The sequence below is a fragment of the Zonotrichia albicollis genome, chromosome 18 (assembly GCF_047830755.1).
Source record: "Zonotrichia albicollis isolate bZonAlb1 chromosome 18, bZonAlb1.hap1, whole genome shotgun sequence".
Lineage (NCBI taxonomy): Eukaryota > Metazoa > Chordata > Aves > Passeriformes > Passerellidae > Zonotrichia > Zonotrichia albicollis.
This window is the reverse complement of record NC_133836.1, coordinates 7763652-7789927: the sequence shown is the minus strand read 5'-3', so window position 1 is coordinate 7789927 and position 26276 is coordinate 7763652. Positions and strand designations below refer to the sequence as shown.

At 49.4% G+C, this 26276-nt stretch overlaps 2 protein-coding genes across 6 annotated transcripts in view; both read left to right on the top strand.

The window, feature by feature from the left end:
- SEPTIN5 (septin 5) overlaps positions 1 to 10150 on the top strand; it is a 42022-nt gene extending 31872 nt beyond the window's left edge. For all 5 annotated transcript variants that reach the window (XM_014268366.3, XM_074554237.1, XM_026794684.2 and 2 more), the window contains 9 exons: positions 275 to 361; positions 912 to 1035; positions 1140 to 1274; positions 1942 to 2059; positions 2386 to 2487; positions 3335 to 3431; positions 4693 to 4828; positions 6350 to 6452; positions 6636 to 10150. In XM_014268366.3, the coding sequence (XP_014123841.1) occupies positions 275 to 361; positions 912 to 1035; positions 1140 to 1274; positions 1942 to 2059; positions 2386 to 2487; positions 3335 to 3431; positions 4693 to 4828; positions 6350 to 6452; positions 6636 to 6692 (959 nt within the window). In that variant the 3' untranslated portion in view covers positions 6693 to 10150. The remainder of the gene's footprint in view (positions 1 to 274; positions 362 to 911; positions 1036 to 1139; positions 1275 to 1941; positions 2060 to 2385; positions 2488 to 3334; positions 3432 to 4692; positions 4829 to 6349; positions 6453 to 6635) is intronic.
- A 156-nt stretch (positions 10151 to 10306) lies between these two features.
- Positions 10307 to 14265, top strand: GP1BB (glycoprotein Ib platelet subunit beta). The gene has a single exon (XM_074554239.1). The coding sequence runs from the start codon at positions 12493 to 12495 to the stop codon at positions 13054 to 13056; it is 564 nt and encodes a 187-aa protein (XP_074410340.1). The 5' UTR covers positions 10307 to 12492; the 3' UTR covers positions 13057 to 14265.
- Positions 14266 to 26276: the final 12011 nt, after the last annotated feature.

Here is a 26276-nt window from a genome sequence, read left to right as displayed (position 1 = left end):
TGAAGGCAGGGCTGAACAGGGAACAAGGGAAAGGAAGGAGAAAGAGAAGAATGGGGAGCTGGGAGATCACGTTTTTACAAGGATTGAGACATCTTGCAGCAAAAGTCTTTCGACTACTGGAAAAATGTAGTGCCAATGAACAGCTCCTGACAGCTTGTCTCTCTCGCTTCCTCTGGCTCAGGATTCAAAGCCTTGTTCAAAGTTTCATTTGTAAGTCAATTAGTGGGTCATGTTGCTTGCTTATTCCTCCTCCCCTTTGTGCTCTGTCAATTAGGAGAGTCGGGTCTGGGCAAATCCACGCTGGTGAATAGCCTGTTCCTGACAGACCTCTACAAAGACAGAAAGCTCCTCAATGCAGAGGGTAAGCTGGGGGCAAAGCAGGGTGAATGGGACTGTCCTAAGGACTAGCACTGGTTCCTTGCTCCAGCAGCAGCTACAAGCTTGGCTGGATCCCAGCCCTCCTGTTTGGCTCTGCTCTCCTTTGTGTCTGCTAAGGCACACAGAATTGAGCAAAAACAGTTTGGCTGTAGGGCTCTTCCCTTTGAAGCTGCAGAGCAGCTGTTTGGGATGAGCTATTGGGGATGAGATGTTTGGGATGAGATATTGAGATTTGTCTTTTGTTCTTGGATGCTGGAGTATGGTAGGGATTCCCTTTCCCCAATGACTGGACAAAATGTTCAGAACAGCTGGGCTACAGGCACTTCAGAGGTTTGTGGATCTTCTTGGAGTCTGTCTGCCTGCTGCTGGCCCCTGCAGTAACACCCCCCTGAGGCTCCATAGAGCATGATCTGGGGTTTTTGAAACCTGTGTTACTCCCTGTGTTCAGTGATAAAAGGGAGCTGGCTTGTCATGGGTGTAGTGGGGAGCCCCGCATTACTGTCTGGCTTTAACTCACATGCTCCTGTTCAAAGAGAGGATCAACCAGACAGTGGAGATCATCAAGCACACAGTGGACATTGAGGAAAAGGGTGTCAAGCTGAAGCTGACCATAGTGGACACACCAGGCTTTGGAGATGCTGTTAACAACACTGAGTGGTGAGCAGGGCACTGCTGCCTTCCTTTTAGTCCTTGACCTCACAGTCATTAGGAGACAGGAGACACTAGTGATGATTTTGTTTTGATTGAATTGCCCTTCCCAGCTGGAAGCCCATCACTGACTACATTGACCAGCAGTTTGAGCAGTACTTCCGTGACGAGAGTGGCCTGAACCGGAAGAACATCCAGGACAACCGAGTGCATTGCTGCCTCTACTTCATCTCTCCCTTTGGGCACGGGTGAGAGCCCACACTCCAGGCCTGGGGGGTTACTCAGTTCAGAGAGAAGACCCTTGTGCCCCAGGATTGCCCTGTAGCAGTTTGTACACTGCCAGGGCTGTTTGCACAGAAGAGGAACTGTCTGGATGTTCTCCCTCTGCTAAGCATCACAGCACTCCCTTCCCCTCACTGGCAGGACAGACAGCCTGTGAACAGACAGAGCAGATCTCCCTCAGGCCTTACAGCCTGATTTAAAAATCAAGAGAAATAATGCAATGCAGACTTGTATGTTCCTATCTAGCTAAGCTGGACTGATGTGTAGGAAAGGGAGTTTTAAGCTGCCTTCAGTCCCTGCCCCTTGCTGGCTCATGTGTCAGCCTAGCCTGGAGCAGCTGAAGGGGCTGTGTTGGCTGCCTGTGGTACAGGACAGCTGGAGGGAGACCCCAGGCTGTGACCTGGGCAGTATTTGGCCTGCAAGGGAGCAGATACCCAGCCAGTGTCTGTATGAGACACTCAGCAGCTCAGAGAGCTTTCCTGGAGGTACAGGCCTAGCTGAGGGCTGTCCCAGTGCTGCTGCAGCCTCCTGTGACAGTGCTGTCCTTTTCCCTTTGTGCTGGGGGGTGAGAGAGGCTGGAGGGGGAACTGCCCAGTGTGTCCTTGCTGACAGTGTCCCTCATCCCTGCTGCAGGCTGAGGCCTGTGGATGTTGAGTTCATGAAGGCTCTGCATGAGAAGGTGAACATTGTGCCCCTGATTGCCAAAGCCGACTGCCTGATCCCCTCCGAGATCCGGAAGCTGAAGGAGAGGGTGAGATGCTCCTTCTGCACAGGGTTATACCTGAAATAGGGGCAGGGATGAGCTGAGGAGGGAGGGTAGATGGACATATATGTATTTGTGTGTCTGTACAGCATGTCTGTGTGTATACTCACACACACACACACACACACACGCACACAGTATCTGCACATACAGCTGCAGCCATGCTCTGCCCTCAGCAGAGAGGCTGACTGTAGAAGAAACATCAAATCCTTTTGCCATCTGTAGGCTATAGCACACCATGGTAGCACAAATAGAATAAAGCCAGCATTTCTGTATTGTTCAGTTTTACATCCTTTTGTCTTGCATGGACATAGATCCGGGAAGAGATCGACAAATTTGGCATTAAAGTGTATCAGTTTCCTGAGTGTGACTCTGATGAAGATGAGGAGTTCAAGCAGCAAGACAGAGAGCTGAAGGTAAGGAATCTGCTCAGCAGGGTCTGGGGAATTGGGCTCATGGATATATGGGTCAGTCCCAAAGGAGCCAGAGCTGTCCTGCTTGTGCTGAAGGCCTGTGCTGCTGCTGCCCAGGGAACAGCCTTGGCTCATGTGGCAGATGGCCTGGAGAAGGTGCTGATGTCCTTGCTGGTGCCATGAAGCCAAGTGTGGCATGAACTCACAGCCCTTCTGCTCTCCCCCCAGGCAGTGTCAGTCTTTCCTCCACCTGCCCCAGCCTGTGTGTTTAAGGTGAAAGCTGGGTACAGCAGTTCTGAGCCCCTGTTTGTGGGTGATGCCATCAGCAAGGAGGAGAGATTTGTGAGTGATTAGGCACCACTGTGGCACATTAGTTGCACAACATGATCATAGAGGCGTATCTGGAGGCCCCAGCAGCCCACTCCTCACTGCCTCCTAAGCCTGTGTGTGCATGCAGTATGGCCTTGTTTCTCCTGTCAGAGGGGGGCTTTGACTCCCTTCTGAGCAGAGAGGAGCGCAGTCTGTACATTCCTGCTCTTGGCACATTTGCTTGGTGTCCCAACCTCTTTGCTCTGGCTTCCTTGTAGAGCTTCCCCTTAATGAAGGGATGCAGGCACCTGCAGAGACACAGCTTCCCTCAGGACAGCTGAGCTCAGGCTGGGAACTAGGCTGCCTGTAGATCCCAGTGCTTTAGGCTTTTCTCTGCAGCTAGGTTGTGGCACTCTGCTCTGTGGCACATGTGGATGTCCTTTCCTACCAGCACCTTCCTCCTGCTGTTCTGCTGTGCCTGAGCTTGGCCCCTGGAGCAGGGATCCATGGGCTGAGCGGGCTCTCGGTGCCTCTGTTCCAGGAGAGCGCTCCCTTCGCCGTCATCGGCAGCAACACCGTGGTGGAGGCCAAGGGCCAGCGGGTCCGGGGACGGCTCTACCCCTGGGGCATTGTGGAAGGTAAGCTTGGAGCTGGGAGCTCTGGGAGGAGGGACAGGCAGGGATGGGACAAGGACAGACAGACATGGCAGGGGAGGGATGGCAGGGGAGAGCTGAGATGTCTGTACCACCTTTGGCATGTGGTAGGTGATAAAGTAGGGTAGAGACAGAGGCACTGGGGCTGGCTCAGGAGGTTTGTGTCGCTGGGAGTGTATCAGTAACCCTCCCATTGCAGACTGAGGAAGAGAGGCTCCAGTGTGAATGGATGAATGCCTAAGCTTTAATGTGCACTAGGACATGGCTTGTTATTAAGCAGGGCAGGCTGGGCATTGCCTGTTTATTTTCTGGGGAGAAGCTGTTGCCCTCAGCCAAAGAATCAGAAACCCTCATGCACTGCCTCCTCTGTTGCTGCTCCTGTAAGTGCCGGAATTGCTGGACTGGAGGCTGTGCTGATGCACAGTGTTTGTCTCTAACTTTCTTCCCTTCTAAAGTGAGAAATTTCATAAAGCCCTTAGGCAAAATAACCCTGGAATGGCTTTTGCTGATTTGCCCTTGCTGATTTGTTGCTTTAAGACCTTGCAGCTTTAGATCCCAAAAGTTGTGTTTGCACTCATGGGCTGGTGCTGGCTGCTTGAGCTGCTCAGCTGTTGGCTCTGCTCCCTCAATGGCTCCAGAGGGGGCTGTGCCTGTTAGGATGCTGGCATTTGGCAGTGGGATCAACTTTGTGAACCCCTGTGCCTGATACAGCTATTTTTCCCCAGCCCTGCAGAGAGGCAAATGGAGATCATCACAGCAGCACAGTGCTTCCCACAGTGCTGTCTGGAGCCAGGCTCCCCATGGCAACAGCAGCTCTTTCAGCTCTCCATTGCCTGCTCTTGGCTTTGCCCCTCAGGGGCTGATTTTGTCTACAGGGGCCTTTTGATAAGTCCTAAATTCTGATCAGACAAGCAATTTACCTCCAGCACCAGCTGTGCTCACTGTGGTTATAACAGTGACATCCCATTACATGGGATCCTCTCTCAGGGCTCTGCTGTATGTGCTTAATTCATCCTTTTACACAGAAAAGGTCCTGGGAACGTGGGGCATTCAGCAGCCTGGCCTCAGTGTTGAGAAGTGCAGGGCACCATTGAGGCCTGTGCCAGGGCAGTGGTGGGGGAGGATGAGGAAGGAGCCCTGGAGTGTGGTTTTGGTGCAGTCTGTGTGTCCAGGAGCTGAGAAGGTGCTCCCTGAGAGGCCTGGTGAGATGTGATATCCAAGCACTCTCCTGTTGTTGGTTCCCCAGTGGAGAACCAGGCTCACTGCGACTTCGTGAAGCTGCGGAACATGCTGATCCGGACTCACATGCACGACCTCAAGGACGTCACCTGTGATGTCCACTACGAGAACTACCGAGCTCAGTGCATCCAGCAAATGACCAGGTGGGTCCCCACCTCTGGTGGGAGGGGTCTGCCACCCTCTGTGGAGCTGGGGTTGCTCTCACAACAGCCCAGTGGTCAGGAGGCTGTGGATCTGCTGGGGACTTGCTGGGCTGCAGCCTCCAGGAATGGCACTGGGAACTAAAATAGCAAATCCAAGCATGTTTCCCACAGCCTGAACCCAAGGCAGGAATGCTTCTGAGAATCCACATTCCTGTCTGGGGATGCCTTATGCAGATATAAAGAAATAGGCCTGGAGATTCTTTTGAAGAGCTGGTTCTAGCAGTGGATGAAATACATCCAGCCAAATAAAATGGGATAAACCATCTCTCTGGTGAGGGATAGCTGTGTGCATTGCTGAACAGGAATCCATTCTGTGGTCTGTAGTTATGTCTAAATAATAGCATGACCCTTGGGATGCTGCTGTTTCTCAGACAACAGGGCCCAGACAGTTAGTAAGACAACACATCTTCAAAGATTTCTCTGCATTGTCTTCCCTTTGCATTGATGCTCTGTGATTTTAGTCAGAATGATCAGCTAACAGAAGAGAGAACACTCACAGGCTTCTCATTTGAGACCTCTACTTTTCCTTCTCTCTTCCATGACTGATATACTGGTGAAAAAATTTGTGTTGAAGTGTTGAAGTAGGTCTTGGCTCCTCTGTTGTGAGCCATTCCCTTCGCTTCCTGCCAGCCCTGGCTGGGCAGCTCTGTGTGCCACGTTGCAGAGCAGAATGCTGTGCTTCAGCAAGGAGCAGTCCTGCGTGTGTGCCAACGTGCAGGTTGGCACATTCTCCTGACACACAGTGTATCCCTGTACTTTTGCATAGCAGACAAGCCTGTTTTTTTCAGCAGCAAGTATATGGAGTCCCAAAATAACTATGTTAAATGCTAGAGCTGGGTGAACAGTGTCACAGCTGCTATTTAGTTAGGCTGTGTGGCTATTAAAAGAAGAGCACAGTGAAAAAGTGGTTGCTATGCCTAGAGAAAGCTTCAGTTTGGTACTGATTAGTTCCTTTCATAAAAGCAGCACAGGGCCATTTCTAGAGTCATTTTGGTAGGAGATCCTAAGCTCCAAGGCTGGAATTGTATTAACAATGAGCCACTGGTGACTCCAAGTGGTGAACACGTGCAAATGACATAGTGAAGTTCCAATTTCAGCCCAGGCTGCTTCGGTTACTATCATTCCCTCCTCATGTACTGAGAGCTCCAGTCTCTGGAGAGAAAACTCTCTCCTCCCTGTGTCCCCTGCCTGCAGTCATGGGCACCCCAGCCCTCAGAGCAAGGCTGCTGTGCTGGGCCTGTCTCGTGCCTCCACCTGCTGAACAGGAGGTCTCATTCTCCACCCAAGTGCATTCCACAGCTCTGGTCTGGATTGCCCTACAGCCCCTCCACTTGGTTGGGTGTGTGATGCTGCATGGCTGGTGGCTCTGCCATGGGGAGTGACAGTCATTGTGTGATGACACCAAAGCAGCCATCCTGGACCATGAGTGACTGCTCTTCCCCCCTCTCTCCATCTCTCTAGCAAGCTGACTCAGGACAACAGGATAGAAAGCCCCATTCCTATCCTGCCTCTCCCAACACCGGACACAGAGACAGAGAAGCTGATTAAGATGAAGGATGAGGAGGTGAGTACCATTTGTGCCTGTGCCTCCTGGATGCTGGAGCTGGAATCCCGGGAGTTTCTCCAGGGTTGCCCCATAGAGGTGGTCCTGAGGCTCCCACTCCTGAGGGATCCCCTTGCCAGCTCCAAGGGCTGCCACGTGTGGATCCTCTGCTCCCTTTCTGACTCTCTCTCCTGTCTCCTGCAGCTACGGCGGATGCAAGAGATGCTGCAGAAGATGCAGCAGCAGATGCAGGATCAGTGAGAGGCAGGTACCTGGAGGGCAGAGGGGATCCCCCAGCAACCATCTGAGACCTGGCAAGAGCTGTGAACATTTAGAAAAGGTTTCCTGTTGTAAAGAGACTTGTGGGCAAGAGCTGCACCCGCACCCTCTAATTTATTAGCAGCAGTGCTGGCTTTTTGACCAGCTGGATTGTGGAGGAGGCTGTTCACTTAACAGTTTACTGATGTGTATTTCTTTTTTAATAATTATTCTTTTGTTTCTTTTTTTTCCTTTTTTTTTTTTTTTTAAGAAACTAGCCTGGGACGTCTCTAAGGCATCCTAAAAAATAAGAAAAGAAAAAATTCCCCTTTCCTATGTACTAATCTCTTGTTTGGGAATGCTCTGGTATTTAAAGTCCTGGTTTCTCTGGTGTACAAACTTAAAGTATCTGTGTCACTGCACGTAGGTGTTTACTCCCAAGTGAGGTGCTGTGCTCCTGTCCCTGTCCCCCTTGTCTGGGGCCAGCACAAGCATTGTAAAGGCAGCCATGCCCTCCTGTGAGTTTGACCTGTGCTGCTTCTCAGCCTGGGGACAGTGCTGGCCCAGAGAACTGGGGCTGGGGGTTCCTCTGTGCACTGACCTGCTCAGGAGTCCTGATGATTGCCTGGTATCCTGTCCAGGTTTTTATGGATTTTTTGTTTAGCTGGTTGGTTTTGTTCTTCCTATCAAGAAAACTCCAGGATGTTTGCACTGAACAGCAAGAGACTGAGTGCCTCAAGGCTGGTTACAAGAAAACTGTTCTCAGTTACATCTTTCTGGCAGAGAAGTCGAGTTGTTGACTATTGCCTGCAAGGAGGTGATGGGAGTGAGCACTTTGCCTGCCCTGGTTTCCTCCCACAGCAGGCTGGAGGCATTGGCAGAGGAACCCTAAGGCCCTGCAGTAGCTGGGTGAGGGTGTTTCATGGTTTAGCTCTGGTCATCGTTTGCAGTGTGTCTTCAGTGTCTGCTCTGAAAAGCTCTGTGGGATCCGGAGCACTTGCCAAGACTGCTTTGGAGGGGGTAGAAGCCCTAGGGCTGAAATCCAACCCAAAATGCAGACCTGTCCCCTACCCCCAGGCTTTGCAGTCCCATGAGCACGTTGCTGGCTCCAAGCTTCTCCTGGGGGAAGGGGCAGTTGTTGTAGGCTTGTACAGAGATCTGCAGGCAGTGTGTGGGCAGGTGTTGGGTCAGCCTGGCAGGTGCAGGACTGTCACTGAGTGGGGCTGAGCACAGCCCAGCAGGCTTGGCTCTTGCTCCCCTGCCTTTCCCCCGGGCACTCAACCCTTCTCCCCCTCCTTATTCCTTGGCTCTTCCTGCCCTAGTGCTGGGAAGGCTGGTGGGTCTGCTGGGCAGAGATAAAAGCACTCTTTGGGCAGCAGCTCCTGTCCTGTTCTTGCTTCCTGCAGTATTTTTAACTTGAGTGCAGCCAGAGCAGAGCCCTGGAGTGTGATGTGCCTGACAGGGCAGGGCTTGCCAGCAACACTGCCACGCTCACAGGAGTCAGGGCTGTTGGAGGGAGAGACACTTGGTGCTTCCCTCTGACTCCAGGGAGTGCAGCCATGGGCTGGGCCCTTCTGCTCCTTGCCTGACTCCTCTGCCCCCTTTCCCCTTTTGTATCTGTTCCTCCATCTCTGGATCTCCCCACTAGATCTCCCTGGGTAGGAAGCAGTGTTGGCCAGGAATAGCCAGGCCCTAGGTTCTGTTACCAGGCACTGCATTTGTCTGAATCCTCCCTGGGGCTTCAGAGCCCTGTCAGGGTTTGTCCAGGTGGTGAGTAGGTTGGCTGGTTCCAGTTATTCACTGTACAGAGACTCTGCTTAGCCAGTGCATGGGCTGTAGGGGCAGGGGAAGGCACCATGTGGAAGGACAAAATAAGGATGGAAGCCCTTTCACAGAACTGTGTATGCTGGGCAAGAGCAGGGTTCAACAATGTTCAGGGGTTTTTTTTCATGCTCCCTTATTTTGGGCTCATTAGTAGCAGTGCCATCCCAGGAGGGCAGAAGGATTCAGCTTGACTTCAGTAACAAGAAGGACTCAGGCACCCGAGAGGAAGAACAGCCTTTCTTTGCATGATTTGCTTACTTGGGCAGTGGAGTAGCCTGAAACAGGAGCTTCCTCCAGGTTTTCCAAAAAGATGGGCAGCTGAGTTCTCAGCTTTGTCTGTGCTGACATAAAAGGAAACATCTTGAAGCAACATGTCCCCTCTTTTCTTACAAAGTCTTGGTGAGGAGAATGTTCTGTTGCAAATGAGCCCTGTCCACCTGGAGATTTTCCTCTTTCAAAGAGATTCATTTCTAGAAGATAAAGAAGAGTTTTTCCCTTTAGCATGGCCATGGAGCAGCTGACAGCTTTGATGCTGGGCTGTGCACAGAGGTGCTGTGTGCTGGTGAAAGCACAGGGCTCACTGTCACAGGCAGGGCTGCTGAGGCTGGATCTGCCCATCCCTCCACCTGGGGATTCTCCATCAGCTCAGCTCAGTGCCTCCTGCACCAAGTCAAGGGTCACAAACCTGTCCTCTACAGAGAGCTGAAGCCTTTGGCTACCAGCTGGCAAAGATGGTTCAAGTTGCATTTAGGAAAAACCACACAGGAGTGAGGCACCAGAGATGGCTTCCACAGAGGGGTGGTGGTATCTGAAATCATGTCTCTGTAGGATGTTCCCTGGCCTGAGTGCCAGAATTTAGGGACTGCTTGGAAAGGGATTAGAGACTGATTTTGGGGGACACCATGGGGTCAGATTCTGGCCTGGAAGGTGGAATCTGTTTATTTAAGGAGTGTGTTGTACTGTGGCATCAATTCTCACAGTAAGTGGAGAAGAGACCCCTGAACACAGGGAGCTTTTGTGGCTCTGACAGCGAGAAGTGTGGATAGAAAAGCAATTTAACACCTCCCCTCATGCAACCCTCCACAGCCTCACATACAATCCCTGCACCCCTGGCACATTCCCATGCCTCTGCCAAGCTTTGCCCAGCTGAGTGAGTGGCTGCAGGGATGGTGTCCCACCCACAGCTATCCCAGGCTGCAGCTGGGGCTGTTGGTACATCTTGGCCCCTGTGCCTGACAGGATGGATCCATGGCATGAACTCCTTGTGTGCCACTGCTGTGCTGGTCCTGCCTGTGCAGTCCTTGCATGCCTCCCCTCACAGGAGGGGCTCCCACTCGTGCTCTGCAATGGCATTCCCTGCTCTTCCTCACAAACTCTGCTGTGCTTCAATGCTGGCTTGCTCCTGCCATGCACCTTCCTCACCCCCTGCTCCATTCCTAGGCTCTATGTTTCCTGTCCATCTGTTGGGTTATTATAATTATATATTTTTTTGTAAATTTCTGTTTGAACATTTTGTCATTGTGAACAAAGAAAATGAAACCTTTTAAACATATCCATTTTATTAAATGATTATTGTTATTATTATTAATGTTTACTACCTGAATTGATCAGTGAAATAAATACATTCAAAAATGCAACCTCTTTCTGTTTAATTTTCAGCCCCCTTGAGCAGCATTGGTGATACATTATGGGCAGGAGAGAGCAAAACTGACCCTGTTTCTCCTTTTATCTAATTCAGTCAGAGCAGGCTTCAGGCAGGTTTCCTGCAGGGGATTTCTGGCCTGTTTATTGCAGAAGCTAGCAAGATGATCTTGAAGGCTCTTCTATATCCAAGCTCCCCTAGGAGTGGTATCCAAATCATCAGTGGTGAGCTGGGCAAGATCCAGTCCCAGGAAATCCAGTTTGTAAGTAGCCAGGAGATCATTGCCAAGTCCATGCTGCATGCAGAGCCACAGATCAGCTCCATGCCACACCTGGCCTGAACACCTGCCTGTGAACAAACACAGGACATGAGGTAAGTTTGCTGAACAAACTTACCCTGCTGTAGTTGAGCTGCTCCCAAGTGGAGACTCTGCAGGAAAAACTGGGTTAGTTTGTTAGCCTAAGATATCTTCCCCACTCTGCCTGGCCACCACAGTGAAACAACTGGAATTATCTGCTCCAATTTTGTAGAAATTTAAAGTTTTATTGTTTTCTTCAGGGCATAAAAGATTTCCCTTTGTTAGGGCCACATTCTGCAATTTTTTTGCACCCTCAATTCTCTTAACATGAACACATTCAGGGCATTCATAATTTCTGGTCTCTAGGATGTCCACAGCACAATGTAACAGAGTTGAGTTCAATGGGGCAACAGTTCCATAATGTGATTCTGGTGGCCTTAGGCTAAGGAGTGCAGTGTGTGCCTGGTCAGGCTGATGGCAGAGAAGTGTCTGTGAAGATGCAATGGCCATGAGAAGATGTGATTCTGCCTGAATGCAGTTTTGATCCTTGGACTTACCTGTTGGAGTATTTGTGTAATGCAGCTTCTAAATAAAGCATGTGCTCAGTCTTTCTCAGTAACTGCGCTTGTCAAGGGCTGTGGGCCATTTGAAGGGTCTTTCTCTGGAAAGATGGATGGACTGGCAGACCATGTCTATCAGCAGATCTTTCACTAATAAGAACTAGATTTGTGTCACTGCTTCAAGGGAAACCTGAGGGTGTGCACCCAGAAAGTGTCACCACTCTGCCAAGTTTTCCTGATGAGATGGGAAACCAAAGTGCTGAGGGAGTATGGTACAAAGCAGTAAAATCACCTTCCAGTCTGAAGTGCATTTTGAGTTCCTGGGCTGTTGAGGCCCAGAATCACAGTTACCACCCAGCAATGTGTTCTTGTGAGCAGTGTCAGCTCCCCTTTCTTGGAAGACTTGCTCAATGAAGCCTCAGCTTCCGGTGACATGCAGCAGGCTTGCAGGAAGGCCCCATGTGGGAGGTGTCCCTGGGATGAGGCTGAGCCTTATCTTGCCAGCCAGCTGCAAGGGGATTATCCGGGAGCAGAGCTCTGCACACTCTGCACTGGCTGGGCTGCCTCGAGACCTCTCTCTTGTGTTGTAAAGCCAGCAAGAAAGCAAGGATTGAACTACTCTGGTAAGTTCAATAATGCTACCTTCTGCTCTTTTAAAAGAATTTATTTAATTGATTGACAATTACAATTTGTCAAGCACAGAAAAATGCTGCCTTATTGCAGGTATGTGTAGTTGTTCTCCTGGAGAAGTTACAGCAGCTCCTATTCAGCAGTGGCATGAGACTGTAACATATAAAAAGCTCGTTGACCCATGTCTCCCAGCAACAGGTGATTATTCACCTGCTGGAGCAGTGTCTAGCATGAAAACTCCACTGGCCTCCATCCCCAGTGGTCAGCACCTTCACTGCAGCCAAAGACTGTTTATCACTTCTTTTCAAGGCTGGAAAGGCTATTTTTTACTATGGTAACAGTAGATTTATTTCTGAACCTCTTCTTGCCATTGGCATGAACAAAGCTTTGCTTACAGATGTAATCCAGAGCTATGATACGGCATGAGGAAGTTCATATCCTAGTTTTTGATTCCTTGATAGAAATTTTCTTGGCTAGCCTGATAATTCACCTTCAGTAATGGTGAAAACATAAGCAGCTCTTCTACACTTCTGAGGACTAGTGAAAATGTATTTGATGGCTGCAGCTAAGCCTTCCAGTACCATGTATTCATATCCTTCCTCAAATCTAGGGTTGGAAGACCATGAAAATTCCTTCACCTATACTGAGAGACCAGAATTTGCTCTCTTTTAACTCTGTTCTTTTCAGAGCTCTCGTGTCTCCAGTGGAGGACACCAAATTCACCCACCTTTAGAAGCTTATCCTCAGAACAAAACAACAGAAGACCTTGGCTGTGGTGTCAGCCCTAGAGTGCGTGGTGTCTGATCTCCACTTCATCCAATCTCACCAGGGAAGTGTTTGCAGGTGAAAATGAACAGTGGAATTCTCTTGTCCCTCCTTGGCTTCCTCCCACTCGTGACACCCACATGCCCTGTGCCATGCAGGTGCACCACCAGGATCACTGACTGCTCACTGAAAAACCTGACTGTAGAAAACCTGCCCACTGCCTTCCGTCCCTCGGCTGAAATCATCCACCTCGCTTCCAACAGGCTCACCTCTATTCCCAACGGGCTCTTTGACAACCTGAGGAGCCTCCAGGCAGTCTACCTGCAGGGCAACCCTTGGGAATGCACCTGTGACATCCTCTACCTGCGCTCCTGGCTGCAGTGGCAGCAGAACCACAGCCTGTACAGGGATGTGAGGTGCAGCTCCCCGGAGCACCTGCAGGGCCGCATCATCGCCTACCTGACCGAGGATGAGATCGTCTCCACGTGCCAGCACTGGTACTGCAGCCTGGCTTTGCTCTCTCAGCTCTCCCTCTTCATCCTCCTTATCCTCCAGACCATCTTGGTTATCCTCATCATTGTCTACCTGCGGAAATTTCGGAGAATGAGCGCTGAAGTCCGGAGCACCACCCAAGAACTCGGCCACTAGGGAAACCCTTGGGTATCTTCTTCAACAAAACCCTCCACCAATGATTAACATCACGAGACAGAAGACCCTCCTTCCTTTGGGGGACGCTGTGCCAAAGTCCTGTAGTTTGCGACACCCAGAGGGGACAATTTAGTACGGCATCTAATCCTGACTGCAATCTGAAGCAGGACTTGAACTGATCAGACATTTTCTGTGTTCTTAAAGGATCAATCTTGTGTTTTTTCAATGCTTTAAATTCTTTAGGATGATCTTGGCTGCTTGTCTGAGTTGGAAGTGGTTTGTTAGACTAAGGAAATAATAAACTACAGTGAGCAGAACTGACTCAAACAGGTCATAGGGGCTCCAGTGCTCGATCCCTCCCCTCCTACAGCATTCCAGCCATATTTCCCAGGATGCTTCTGATTGTGCTGGGTCAGGTGAGGACAGAGGTGGACAGCAAACTGTTTGAGTACTGAGCTAGGAAAATGGAGAAATAATTTCCTTCTGCTACCATAGACAGCATTAAGAGCTTTGGACTAGGGATTTAGTCTTCTTCTGCCTTGGTTTCCCAAGGAAAGGGGAAAGGAAATACCTTCTTGCTTGATGCATCTTTTTCAGTGTTCTTCTGGGGGAGGGAGGGCATGCCTAGAAGACAAGAATCATCCGGAAGACAAGAATTGTTTGACTGTGCCTGTATGGCGCCTGGCACAAGAGATCTGGTCTTGAGAGGCTCAGACTACAAACCCCACTGATGTGCCTATTGCTGTTTATGGTGTCCCTTAATTATTTTTGAAATAAAGCAAAATTTAAATAAAATTATGTACGATGATGTAAAGGGCATATTTTTCTATTCAGCACTGGGTATCTTGCATGCTGTTGTGCTCCCTGAGACTGTTCCTAACCCTCAGACTTTGTGCCAAGTAAAACAAATCCTGAGGGCAGGTGGAGAAATTACTGGAGTGCACCGTAGAGTTAAACTTTGGCAGCTACTGTCTTCTACCATGGGCCAGGAGAAATGGGGAGTTTCTTCCAAAGCCACTTTGTGGCTGCATGTTTTGTGATGCCGCTGGAATGTGGAGGGTGTTTGTGGGGCAGCAGGCTGTGGGGTGACCAGCAGGTGAACGACCTGTGCCCTTCAGCCCCCAAACCCAAGTCACGGGGGGTCCATTCCTCGCTCAGCTTGCACCGAATGCAGCTCGGCCACGAGAACAGCCCTGCCCAGGGGCTGCTGGCAGCAGTGGGGACGGGACAGCCGGTGGCAGGGGATGGGGCAGGCTGGGGCAGTGGCCAAACAGGAGGGGGAAGGGGATGGGGACATGGGACAGGTGAGGGCAGTAACAGAGCAGTGACAGGACACGGGGAAGGGAGGGCAGTGACCGAACAGGGACAGTGGCGGGACACGGGGCAGGGAGGGACCCGGGGCAGTGACAGAGCACCGCCAGGGGGCGCTGCCCCGCGGCCGCCGAGCGCCCCCTGGCGGCCCGCTGGCCGCTGCCCCAGGCCGCTGAGGGAGCCCGTGACGGGCGAAGGAGCTGAATGAGCCGGTCCGGGCATTCCGGCGCTGCCTGAGGGGAAGAAGGGAGTCCTGCCGGATTTCTCTGCCTCAGGCTGCTCCACCTCGGCTCAGCTCAGCCCAGGGGGCCGCGCTAGCCTCAAACGCGCCAGGGGTTGCAGTGAAAAGCCGCAGGTGCTCGGGACGGCGGTGCGATGGAGCTGAGGCGGGAAGATGGAGGCCTGTGGGGCCCCTCACGGGCAGCGCGCGGGTGGAGTCGATGGCTCAGAAGGACGTTCCCGATGCTGTGTGTGCCGGGACCAGCCTGACTGAGGTGAGTAACGTGGGGCTCTGCCTTGGGTGTCTCCTTCTGCCATTTCCTTGCCGTGCCCTGTGTCCCTCCAGTACTAATCCCTGTGGCATTGGCCTGACTGGATGTGGCGGCAAGGCACCCAAGGAAATAGGGGTCCAATGCACATTTATTTTTTCTTCTGGAGACTGCACCTCTTGCACCAGTATCCCCTGCAATATCACTGTGACCACAACCTCCAAGGAGGGACACAGGTCCACCAAGGAGCCTCCTCTGTGGAGAGCTCCAGATTGGTGCTCCATGAGGCCCCGTGAGGGGACCCACAGGCCTCCATCTTCCCGCCTCAGCTCCATCGGCACCGCCGCCCCGGGCACCTGGGGCTTCTCACTGCAACACCTGCTGCGTTTGGGGCATGCGGGTTTTTAGCTGAATTTGCCTGGGTTTGAATGTGCTGCTGATGCATGTGGGCAGTTCAGTAGGTTCAGTTGCTGGGAGAGACTGAACTGGGAGCAGGCACAGTCCCAGCCCTGTGACAGCTTAGTCTGTTGACACTGCCATGGGGTGCTGAAAATCCTTCATGGCCCAATGTGTCCAGAGAGACAGAACAACTGCTGACTTCAGTTTTGCTTCCCTAAGCAGGCAGGAGTGCTCCTGACTCTGCATCACTAAGTCTTGGCACATGGAAGTTTAAAAGCCTTTTTGGCATTATTTGCACCTGTGAAAAATTTGACCAGCCATGGCACTGTGATAATGAATTGCACTGAGTGCAGAGTGATTTGTGTGCCATGGCAGCATGTCTAATCCATAAATCCAGAGCCTGCATACCTTGCCTTCTCCTGGCTCAGGAATCTGCATGTCACAAATGCTTTCTTGCTCTGCTACCCAGTGGAGGATCTGCTGGGATGTCGTTGAAAGGAGAACTGGCTTTCATTCTGAAGGGACACTGTCCAAGAATGCACAGATGCTTTGAAGGGGAAGCTGGGGTGAAAAATGGCAAACATAATAAGCGCAAGCTATTAAGCTGCTTTGCAAATAATTTTCTGGTATCGAGGCCAATCCAAACCCATGCCATGCAAGGCTGGGCTGCCAGGCCTGCTGGACAGTCTAGTGCCTTGCCAAAGGTTCAGATGCTTCCAAGCAGCTCCTTTCTCTGAAAGTTACCATGTTAAAGAAACCTGGGAAACCAGACCAAGGTGTTTGCAGCCTCCATGATGCAGAGCTCCAAAGTTGAGGTGTCTAAAAAGCAGGTCAGCATTTCCTAAGTGAAGGACCAAATGGTTGGTAGATGATACTGAGGAAGGCACACTGCTTTGTTCTTCCTCCAAATGCCTTGTTTCTCGGTTATTTTTATGGTGACTTCTGCATGTTTTGTAGAGAAAAAGAAGGCTTGAAAGCAAAGCAAGCTGATTTTGGAGCCTAGAGAATTTTAACCCATAACCCCACAGTCCCTGTACCATATGGTGACAGTGGTTCTGTTTTGCTTCAAGATTGCTACAGGCCCTTGTTTACAGATTGCCTGGGTCCATGTGGCCCTTGGGAACCTGCCCCTGTTCTTTTATTTACACTTTCTTGGGTTTTGCACCCTCAGGCGTGCAGTGAAAATATCACATCTGTACACACAGGCAACAGCTCGTTATCACCCTCTGCAGGGCTTGGTCACTGGGACAGACACTTCCATGCAGCACTTGCAGATTAGGCAGTGCTTGGAGATAGTGTGGAGGTGGCACATCCCTCTCCTGCAGTCAGGGCTGGGTGCTGGGCGTGTGCCTGAGTGAGAACTTTCAGTGGATGCCTTGGTGGCAGCCTGATCTGGCATTTGTTGCATTGTTTACAGATGGTAAGAGGCATTTTTCTTGCTCATGAATATGAGGCTGCCTGGCCTTCTCTAAACCTCTCATTTCCCTTCAGGATTGAAGCATGAAGGGCAACCCAGAGAGAGTGCCAAGAAAACAGTGTTGATTCCACATAATGGGACATCTTCTCTGTCCTAGGGTACATGGCAAAACAAAGATTTGAGAAATGTTTAGAAGTGACTTTTACTTTTTTTATGTCTATGTTTACATATGGAAACAAAGGCTCCCTCAGGTTCATAGGGCTTATTTGGAGGGCTTTAATGGAGAGCACAATTTAATTTAACAGGTTTCTGCAAAAGATTAGTTATCATGGGGAAGTGCATTGAAAGCAGCAGGTTACAATGTTTTATTCTGAGATAGTGTGTGTGTACATACTGTATGTCTAGGTAAAGTTCCATGCTCCCTGGAAGGACAGGATGGAGCACTACTGGAAGATATAAAAGATTTAAGTGGGTTTAGTAAAAAAAAAACCTCCTCAAATTACCCTACAAATTAAATCTACAAGTAAATATTTTCCATTTTTTTATATATATCATGGTCTGCTTCTGCTCTGAATTGTTTGTGACTATTGAGAATAGAATATGCTGGGAGGTATTTCTATGTATTTCCACAGAAAAAATTAACCTGAGAGTTACAAAACCAAAATGCCAGGAATGCCCTCAGTGGATACAAAATGGTTGATCAGCTGTGTAGCTGATCTGCTGTCCTGGTGTGTCACAGCTGATGATCTCTCCTACCCTGCCCTGTCACAGCTCTTTGGTTCCACAGCACTGCCATTCCTTCTGCATGGGAGCAGCTGAAGGAAAGTCTGTCTGTCTGCAGAGCCACTGCAGCACTGACAGGCACTGGGGCTCGCTCAGGAGAGGGCAGCAAATCGCTGTTAAACTCCTGTTTGCTTTGAACAATAAATACACTTGAGATTTGGGCCTGGGAGAGGGTGAGGGCAAGTGTGATGTGAGCCAGAGGCTGACAGGGATGCTCCAGACTTAGCTGCCCAAGCAGCAGACTTTGCTTCTTGAACCAGTAACTACTATTTTTTCTTCTGGGTAGTAACTTGGTTTACTTAGTAACTACTAGGTAAAAAGTTCCTTTTCTTGTTGTTGTTTCAAAGCATGAGCCTGAAACAGAGAGGGAGAGGAGGTTGTCATTATGCTGCTGTGGCCATGATGTAAATAGGGCTGGTTCTCTGTGTGTGTTTAGTCTGATGAGTTTTGGAGGGTGGCAGTCCATCCTTTGGCAGATGATAGGAAAAGCTCTTGCCATGGTCACTGAGTGGTGAGGGCAGTGGGGTTTCACTGACATGCCTGTTGGAGATGGGAAGGTGCCTGGGCTTTTTGTACCTCTCACAGGTGAATCTTCACGTTGGGTCAGGAGGATGGGTGGGAGGTAGGTGCTCTCAGAATGCCCCAGGGCTGTGTAGGACAGAGGACTCAAAACTGTTGGGGTTGGCTCTGTGCATCTGTGGGACAGAAAATGCAGAGGCTTGAACAGGCAGCTGTGTAAGCACCCATGGAATTTAAGTGCCCTTGCACTGGGAGGAGCTGTGGGGAGCTGAAATCTGGATCAAAGGACTGTGAAATACCAACAGCTCCTGTTAGGACTCCTAGCCCTTGACTTGGTTGGGTCTCATAGGGTATGATAAGGGACGTGCCTGTGTTTGGAGAGCTTTTACCTCCAGCATTCTCAAGCTCACCAAAGGATTATGTGGGTGCCCACACTTGCTCTGTATCTCCATTACCTGATCTTTCAACACAATGTTAGCCAGCCGGTTTTTTTCCCAGGATGAGACTTTAATTCCCTCCCATTGATCATGGCCAAAGAAGAGAGCTCAAATGGAGATTTTATTCCAGAAACAATGGCCCCCTTATGTGCTGTGTCCTGATCTCTCTGAATGAACCTGCTGGTGAAATGAAGGCTTTTCTCCGGGCTGTTTTGTACCTCTCACAGGTGAATCTTCATATTGGCTCAGCTGCCTTGATTCCTGCAGGGAGAGAGAAGGGAAGTAAAACATGGAATCTTTGTTCTGTGGGGACTGAGACAAAATGAGAGTCAGTGGGACTTGGGCTTTATATTTAGATTCCATAAATCCCCATGTGCTGCAGGGCATTTGTACCCATTAACACCTACAAAGTGAAGGGCAAGTTCCCTGTGCAGTTTTGTGTTCTGCCTTCAGACATTTCTCTCCAGGTCCAGCCCAAATCCTCTTGCCTGGGCTGGCTGCTCACTTCCAGCCAAACTGCTCTTGTCCTTCTTGCCTTGTCCTCAGCTCTGCTGGGAGCTGCTGCCTATTCTGTCTGTACCTGCTCTTCCACACCCTTCCCACTGCTGTCAGCATTTCCCAAGCTGTACATAAAATACAGATTGCTGCTTTCCCATGCTTGGCTCTCTGATGGCTGAGCTGCAGCAAACCCATCAAACTTATTAATTTGATCATCCAGTGCAGGAGGCTTTGAAAGCAGGACCGTGGTGTTCTTGATTACTTCCTCTCCTGTCATCCCCTCTTGCCACTATCCATCAAGAACGGCATTTTAATGATCCCTTTGCTTCTTTCCTTTTTTCCTGAGACTTCAAAGAGCACAAGAAGCAGCATTGTCATTTCTGTGCTGCCTAAATGAAGGGAAACTCTCCAAATGCTGCATGTGAATTTCAGTGTGCAAATTCCCATGCAGTTTCCTACAGCACATCAGGCAGTGTTTTGTATTCTGTCCACTGCTGGAAAAATGGAATATTGTATTGGTTTCTGTTCCTGTGTTGAGAGGAATAAAGAGATATACTTACATCAGGTAGAGATGGAGAGAGTAATTTGAAAATATATCATGAGATGTATTTTCCTGTGTGTATATCTGAAAGGAAGCTCCTCGGTAAGTGCAGACCTCTGTGGTGGTGTTCACTCTCTGGAAGAAGTCAGCTGTGGGTAAGTTGCTCTGTGTAGCAATAATCCAGTGCCCTACTTTGTGTTCCAGATGTGCAGAAAAAAAATAATTTGGGGATGCATCTGCTGAAAGCATGTGAAACCTGAAGGGAGAGGAGTGAAATCCTGGCCCTGCTCTATTGTGCCATTGACCAGTACAGCTCAGGGTTCAGCCTTTGGAGCATGAGCAGGCTGTGCACACAAACTGCCAAGAGGAATCTCTTTCAGAAGATCCAGTGCAGGGAGGCCCAGCTCTGGGGCAAGAGCACTGGATTGTGCATGTCTTGGTAGTGTAACATTAGTTATGTACAGCAAAGCAAGTATTTCTAAAACCACAGAAAGCATCTGAGTCCTGTCAAAATGAAAGAAAATTGGGATGAAGGTTGGGCACTGTATTCCCTAAACTTGTTCCAGTGATTAATTAGCTGTGGAAAAATTAGCATGTAATTTCAATCCCCGTTTGTCTGTGAGTTTCCAGCATTCCTACCTTGCCTTGGCTTTATCTGTAGATGTCTGTAGGGCCCCATGTACTAGGTACTCTGTGTTCCCAGGGATGGGAAATTGTGAAATCCTTGTGGGATGGGAAATTATCTCGGATGTTTCCCATCTTAGAGGAAAAAAAAGTCTCTCTTGGAAGCAATTCAGCTGAAACCCAGAGCATACAACTGGTGCATTCATCTTCACACTCACTCGCCTGCCTGCTAGCAACACACTTGACTCTCTAAGTGAAAAATAACTCTAATCCAAAAATTGGAGCCTCAGTATTTGTTAACTGGAAAACAGGCAGCTAAACAAGTCCACTGATTTATATATATTTTTAATCTGTGTCTTAAAAATAAATGCATACACCAACTGTTCCTTGGCTATGCCAAGGGAGGTTTCATATTAAAAAATAAATAGTTCACAGAATGGTTTCCACCAGCTTTGTATCTGCACAGCCAGAGGCTCAGTCTGGGGTAAATGGCCCTTGGTAGTGCAATGCCCAGTGACCTCATGGCCTGCTGCTGAGGGGAGGTGCTTTGTGCCATGGGGTGCTGTCCTCTTGAGAGCAATTCCCCAGAGTGCCTGGGCCACGAGTGCACTCCCTGTGATCCTCATATGGGATGAAATGGCTGCTCTCCACCTGGCAGTGTCCCCTTGGATTTCCTGAGCCAGGAAGGTCTGACCAGAGCTCTGCAAAGATGAAGAGGTCCCTGGCAGGTGTATGGAAGCATTCCCTGCTGGCTGTTCATTTGCTGCTGTGAGCTGCCTGGAAAAGGTTTCCTCACTCAGCTAAGGAGGAGCCTCACTGCAGAGCTGACAGCAGACAGCCTCAGGATGAAGTCTGTGCACACAACCAGGAAAAGACCAGGGGTGAGCAGAATAAAGGAGAGGACCTGATGGGCAGTTTTCCAGCAACAAGAGCTTGATCTGGGCTGGTTACTGAGTATTTACAAACGCTGAATCAGTGCCTACTGAGCTGGCCTTGTTGTCTCCTCAGCAATTCCTACAGATTGAGAATGAGTGGCAAGAATAACAGAGGAGGGAGGATCTGATTACAGGCTCAGAGAGGAATGCCAGGACTCCCTTGCCTGCCTTGGCGCTCACTTTCTCTCCTCTTGCCCTGCCCTCCTATCTTTGTGGCTACTCCAGCCCTATCGCAGAGCACAGGACAGGAAGGCTCTGGTTGGATGCACTGTACCCAAGTCAGTCTATGCCAAGTTGTACATAAAACATACTTGAGCTGCTGCACTTGCAATGGAGAGGAAAACAGTAGAACTTGGGAGCTGCCATGAATACTTCATAGCAAAGCAGCATTTGCAGGACCTTTGTGAGCAGAAGGAAAAAGCTGAAGTCTATTTTATGGAGTAGAGTTATCAAGAAACTTAATCTAGAAAGTTAATCTCGGAAGTATGCTAAGTTTGAACATCTGTAAGTGCTTTGAAATTTCTGAGTGAAAAATGCTGGGCAGAAGGAGAGGATATGTCTGGTTCAAAGCAGGGGCAACAGAATGCCTTCCCTGCTACAGCTGGGCTGTGCAGTAACTTCTGAAAAACTATTTCTTTGCTTTGAAATACATTTGACTGCACTAAGTGGCATGGTGTTCTCAAAATGTTTTCCTTGGCTTGTCCAATACCTCCTGGCCTGTTTTCCTTCTCTTTTTCTTCCCTATTCTTTGCAAACAATTCCATTTGAACCTTACTTTCCTTTGTTTAGGTGTAGTATTTCCCTCAAATATTTATGGCTGTGATACTCATCTTGAGTAGTGAGCCAAGGAATCACAGAAATTCTGTGTTAATTTCTCACCCTCCTTTTGCTACACAGTGGCTTTCCCAGGCAGAAAGATAAGCTCCCAACTTGCTTCTTGTTCTATCCTAAAACAGCATAAAGAATTTGGTCTTTTATCTTTTGGATGGTAGGACGCTAAAATAGTTCCAGGCACTGTTCCTCCTTTTCCCTATCTTGTGATGAACCTGCTGTTTTAAGAAATGTGAGGAACATAATTAGTAAAACAATACCAGCTGTCTCATAGGTCCTTCTCATCAATGGATCTTGGAGGGATTTGCCAAGCTGGATACCAGTTGTTGCACCTATTGCAAAGATGGAGAAACTGAAGCTGGGGAAGAGAGCCTGCTCTCCCAGAACACATCAGCAAAGCTGGGACTAACACCCCTGCATTTTGCACCACCTTCCCCAGAAGTGAGAGGGAACGATGTGCAGCCCAAGGTGCATTTTCTGCACGTAGCTCTTCCTTGCTTCCTCCTCAGTAACTGGCACACTGGAGAAGAGGCACCATGCTCTCCTGTTCTTCATGGGTAAGCAACTGCCAAGCTCCCTCTAGGTTTCAGTAAGTCAGAGGATGGAAGAGTTGGTGTTACTGGTTGACATCAGGGACTGGGAAGCAGTGTCTGTCTCCAGACCCTGGGCTTACATGGGCAGCTGATGCCACCTCACAGAAGTCTTGTAAAACGCTGCCAGGATCCTTCTCAAAGTACTTGGATCCTAGGTGCTAGAGGAATAATGGGGAACAAGGGCTTTTTTTCATGTGTGATGCAGCTGGGAGCTGCTACACTGGGAAAAGATCTCTCTGACTTTGCTCTTGTTGACCATGAAATGTATCCTGCAGTCTGGCAATGTGCAAAACTAGCAATGGGAACAGAGGTCTCCTGTCTTGAACACACTTCACTCAAGCGTGCACAGAGATATGGGACAGTGTCCTTTTTCAGTGTGCAAGGGAAGCCAAATTCTGCTTTCATCAGGTCTGCATGGCCTTGGAGTAACTTCATTTCTTTGTTATGCCGCAGTGATGCACTTGGCTTCCCCACTTGTGAACCCCAGCACCCACTGAGGAATGTGTCTCTAAGCCCCATCAGGCCCTCAGCCATTTCTACTGGAGGCTGAGGCACAAAGACACTTGTGATGCCTGGAGAGGGAGGGCAGGGTGCACGCCTGCCTCCTATGATAATGCATCTCCACCTACGCCTGGCATGGCTGTGTTTTTCTAGCTCTTTTGTGGTTTTGTTGTTCTCCCCTTGCACCCACAAGACCCTGCATGGCTATAGCAATTTGCTAAATCTTTCTTGTGTTCCTCCCTCAGGACCCAGGCATAAGCCCAGCCAAGCTTTTTATTCGTGTCTGCAGATGGACCTTTGCCCCTCTGGTTTGCCTGGCCCTCTCTTCACCCGTGGCCAGGCACTCCAGTGCATGAAGTGGACGTTTTCCAGCCCTGAGCTGCCAGAGTTAATTAACCCTCTGCTAAGGCCAGGCCAGTCTTTCTGGGAAATTAAATCCATTGGATTGTGCATTCCACAAACCTCTCTTTGCCTGGCGTCTTGTGTATCTGTACAGGAAAAAATCTGTTTCTTCCTCCATATACTTGAGTTTTGGGATTGGAAGGGGCAGAAGCCTGAGGAAGAGAGAAGGGATCAAGTTCCCTAAGTTTCCTTGCTGTCATCAGCTGCCAGGAACTTGCCATGGGAGAAAACCAACCCAAAGCTGCTGGAGATGCCTTGGTTTTTTCTGGGCAGAGAATGCATTCATAGTTTTCCCCATCTCCTCTTCCTTGTGGCAAAGTTGTCTTTGTATAAGGCAGCTGCTATAGTTTCCCACAAACTGCTTGATATGACTGCTCATAATGTTACATCCAGCTTAGTCCTTACCTTCTGTCTTCCATGAGGCTTGCCACATTTTCAGAGGAAAGCACAAGGTTTTCCTCTGAGGACTGTTTAATTTATGTGGTTCTACTGGCTGAGCCCCTACAGAATAATGTTCTTAATGCCATCACCATTTGGGATCATGGGGCTCAGTTCTCTTCTGTGCCTTGAGATTTCAGAGGTCCTTGAGGTACCATCCTCCAGCAGCCTGAGGAGACAGAAGTCAGGGTGGGATTGGACTCTCACTGAGACATGCAGAGCTTCAGTGGCTGTGTTCTTGAGGCAAACTGTAGAGTTGAGGGTTGAAATCTTCCCTGGCTGATCTCTGTCTTCAAACAAAGTCCCCCTTTTGCCCTGTGCCCAGTGCATCTCTGTGTTTCCAGGCCCACACCACCTGTGTCCCTGTGCTTCGTCTCATGGTGAGTTAGTGCTGGTGCCAGAGGGAACAAACAGGGGGTTGTTCAGGCTCCCAGCACATACAGGCCTGACTCCTGTCCGTGTTGTGCTGTTAGGGTCATTTATCTCCTCCCCAAAAGGCCCTGCAGAACGCTGGCCAGGCCTGTTCCCGTTAACTGTGCCTGTCTTTCCTTGTAAGAAAAAGGAGTGTAATTGTGCAGTCTTCCAAAAATAATAATTAAAAAGTATAAGCTTGCATGAAAGCGCGTTATGCTCTGGAGAAAGAAAGATAGGGACCTTTTTGACTGGTGCTGAGGGCAGGATACAGAGAGTTGTTTGCTTAAAGTGAAAAAAGCCAGAATTTACCTGCATGGTCCAGTCCTGTTTGGATAGAGGCTGCAAATCCCCCCTTCCCCACCTCGTTCTGTGAGTGAGTTGCAGTAAATCAGGACAAGCTGAGGGTTTTTTTTGTTGGGTGGTTGGTTGGTTGGGATGTTTTTTTTTTTTTAAAGGGCCTTGATTGTCCAGCTATTTTTCTCCCTTGGTGCTGCTTCACGCCACTTCTGACTTTGATTAATAGGTCTCTGAATAAAATGTTAATCTAACTAGGGGTCCTTGGCCCAACCCCCCTGCCCTCCATGCCTTGCTCCAGAAATATCAGAGAAAACACACAGAGGTTTTGTCTCCCTGCAGAGCACTTGTAGCTTTTGATTAATGGGTGGAAGGGCCCAGCTCCAGGTTTGTGGCATCTCTCCCGACGGCAGAAAAATAAGCAAAAAGTCACCGGACATGACACAGAGAAGGCAAGTCCCAGGAGCTGCAACAGGGAGAAAGGAAGGAGAGAGACCAGCCTATAATTCGAGATATACCCTGCTCTAAGCCCTGGTACTTGTGAGTCCAGGTTCAGACTCTCATCTCCATTTTAATCTTTCTTTACAGTGAGCTTCAAACACATTGCTGAATTCAGCAGTTTCCAAACTCTGAGATGTCTTAACTTTCAATATGTGCATCATGAACTACTCTGCACGTTGCCCTGGGTTGACACTTCATGTGCATGTGTTAATGGTGGCTAAGATGGCTTAATGATAAAATGAGACCTTACAATTCAAACAGGACATGTGTTTCCCCTATTCCCCTTCAAACTCTTGCCCATTCTCTGAACCAGACTTCTTTTGGAGCTTCTGAAATGATCAGAAACATGTGTTTCATTCTTGTCTTCTGGCCAGTACTGAACTCGGAAAGACTCTTCTTGTATCACTTTCATGTGGAAGCCAGACCTGCTGGAAATTTCCTTGTTCCCTCCAGGTGGATCATTTGTGGAACTACAGATGTACCAAGCTATTGTGCAAGGGCTTGTCCACATGGCACAATTAGACACGAGTGGGTTAGGAAGTCAAAGTGAGCTGCTTTGTTAGTCTGAAATAAGAGTAATCATTGAAGGGCTTTATCAGATAAACTGTTCCTCAGGCAAGCCCTAAGTAATGATGTGGGATATGTGTGAAGTGTGAAGGAGATTTGTACACCACCTTACAGCTCCCTTCCCTTGCTGCCCCTCTGTGCAGCCATCAGTGCTGTCCAATGTTCCTTTGTTTTATGATGGGGTAACTGGAGCAAACTTGTATCAAAGCTGGAGGCTGGTGGGGATTCTTGTATGTGGGGAAAGGTTCACACCATTCAAAAAGAGGAAAAAATCCCTGAATGCTCTGAGCCTGGATTTTTTGGTCAGAAAATATGAAGGGCCTTTATTGTGCAGTTCCAATACTCCCTTTTGCCAAGGAAAAGTGCTGCATCCTCAGCTACTATAGAAATACTCCAGTTAAGAAAAAATCAAACCTGATACCAAGAGATTTATGCTTTCTTCACCTGGAAGGAATCAGTGGAGCAGTGTGGCCTTTCCTGGCACTGGTGCAGAGTAGTGACAATCACTGTATGGTCTTTCTTCTCCTCCTGGCATCTCCCTGGAGGCCTCCTCAGTCCTTGCCGTGCCTGTCATCCACCTCACTCGGCAGCTGACATGCCTGGAGGATGCAGCCACCCCTGCTGACAACAGCTTTGTTTCCCAGGTGATGGATGGCTTTGTGGCCCAAGCCTGGCCATTGTCCCCTCCTGTGGCCTTACTTCAGTGATTCTTATCTTGGTCCTGGGC

What these genes read in the sequence shown, in the direction of transcription:
- GP1BB (XM_074554239.1), top strand. Translation starts at nt 12,493, where the DNA reads ATGAACAGTGGAATTCTCTTGTCCCTCCTTGGCTTCCTCCCACTCGTG.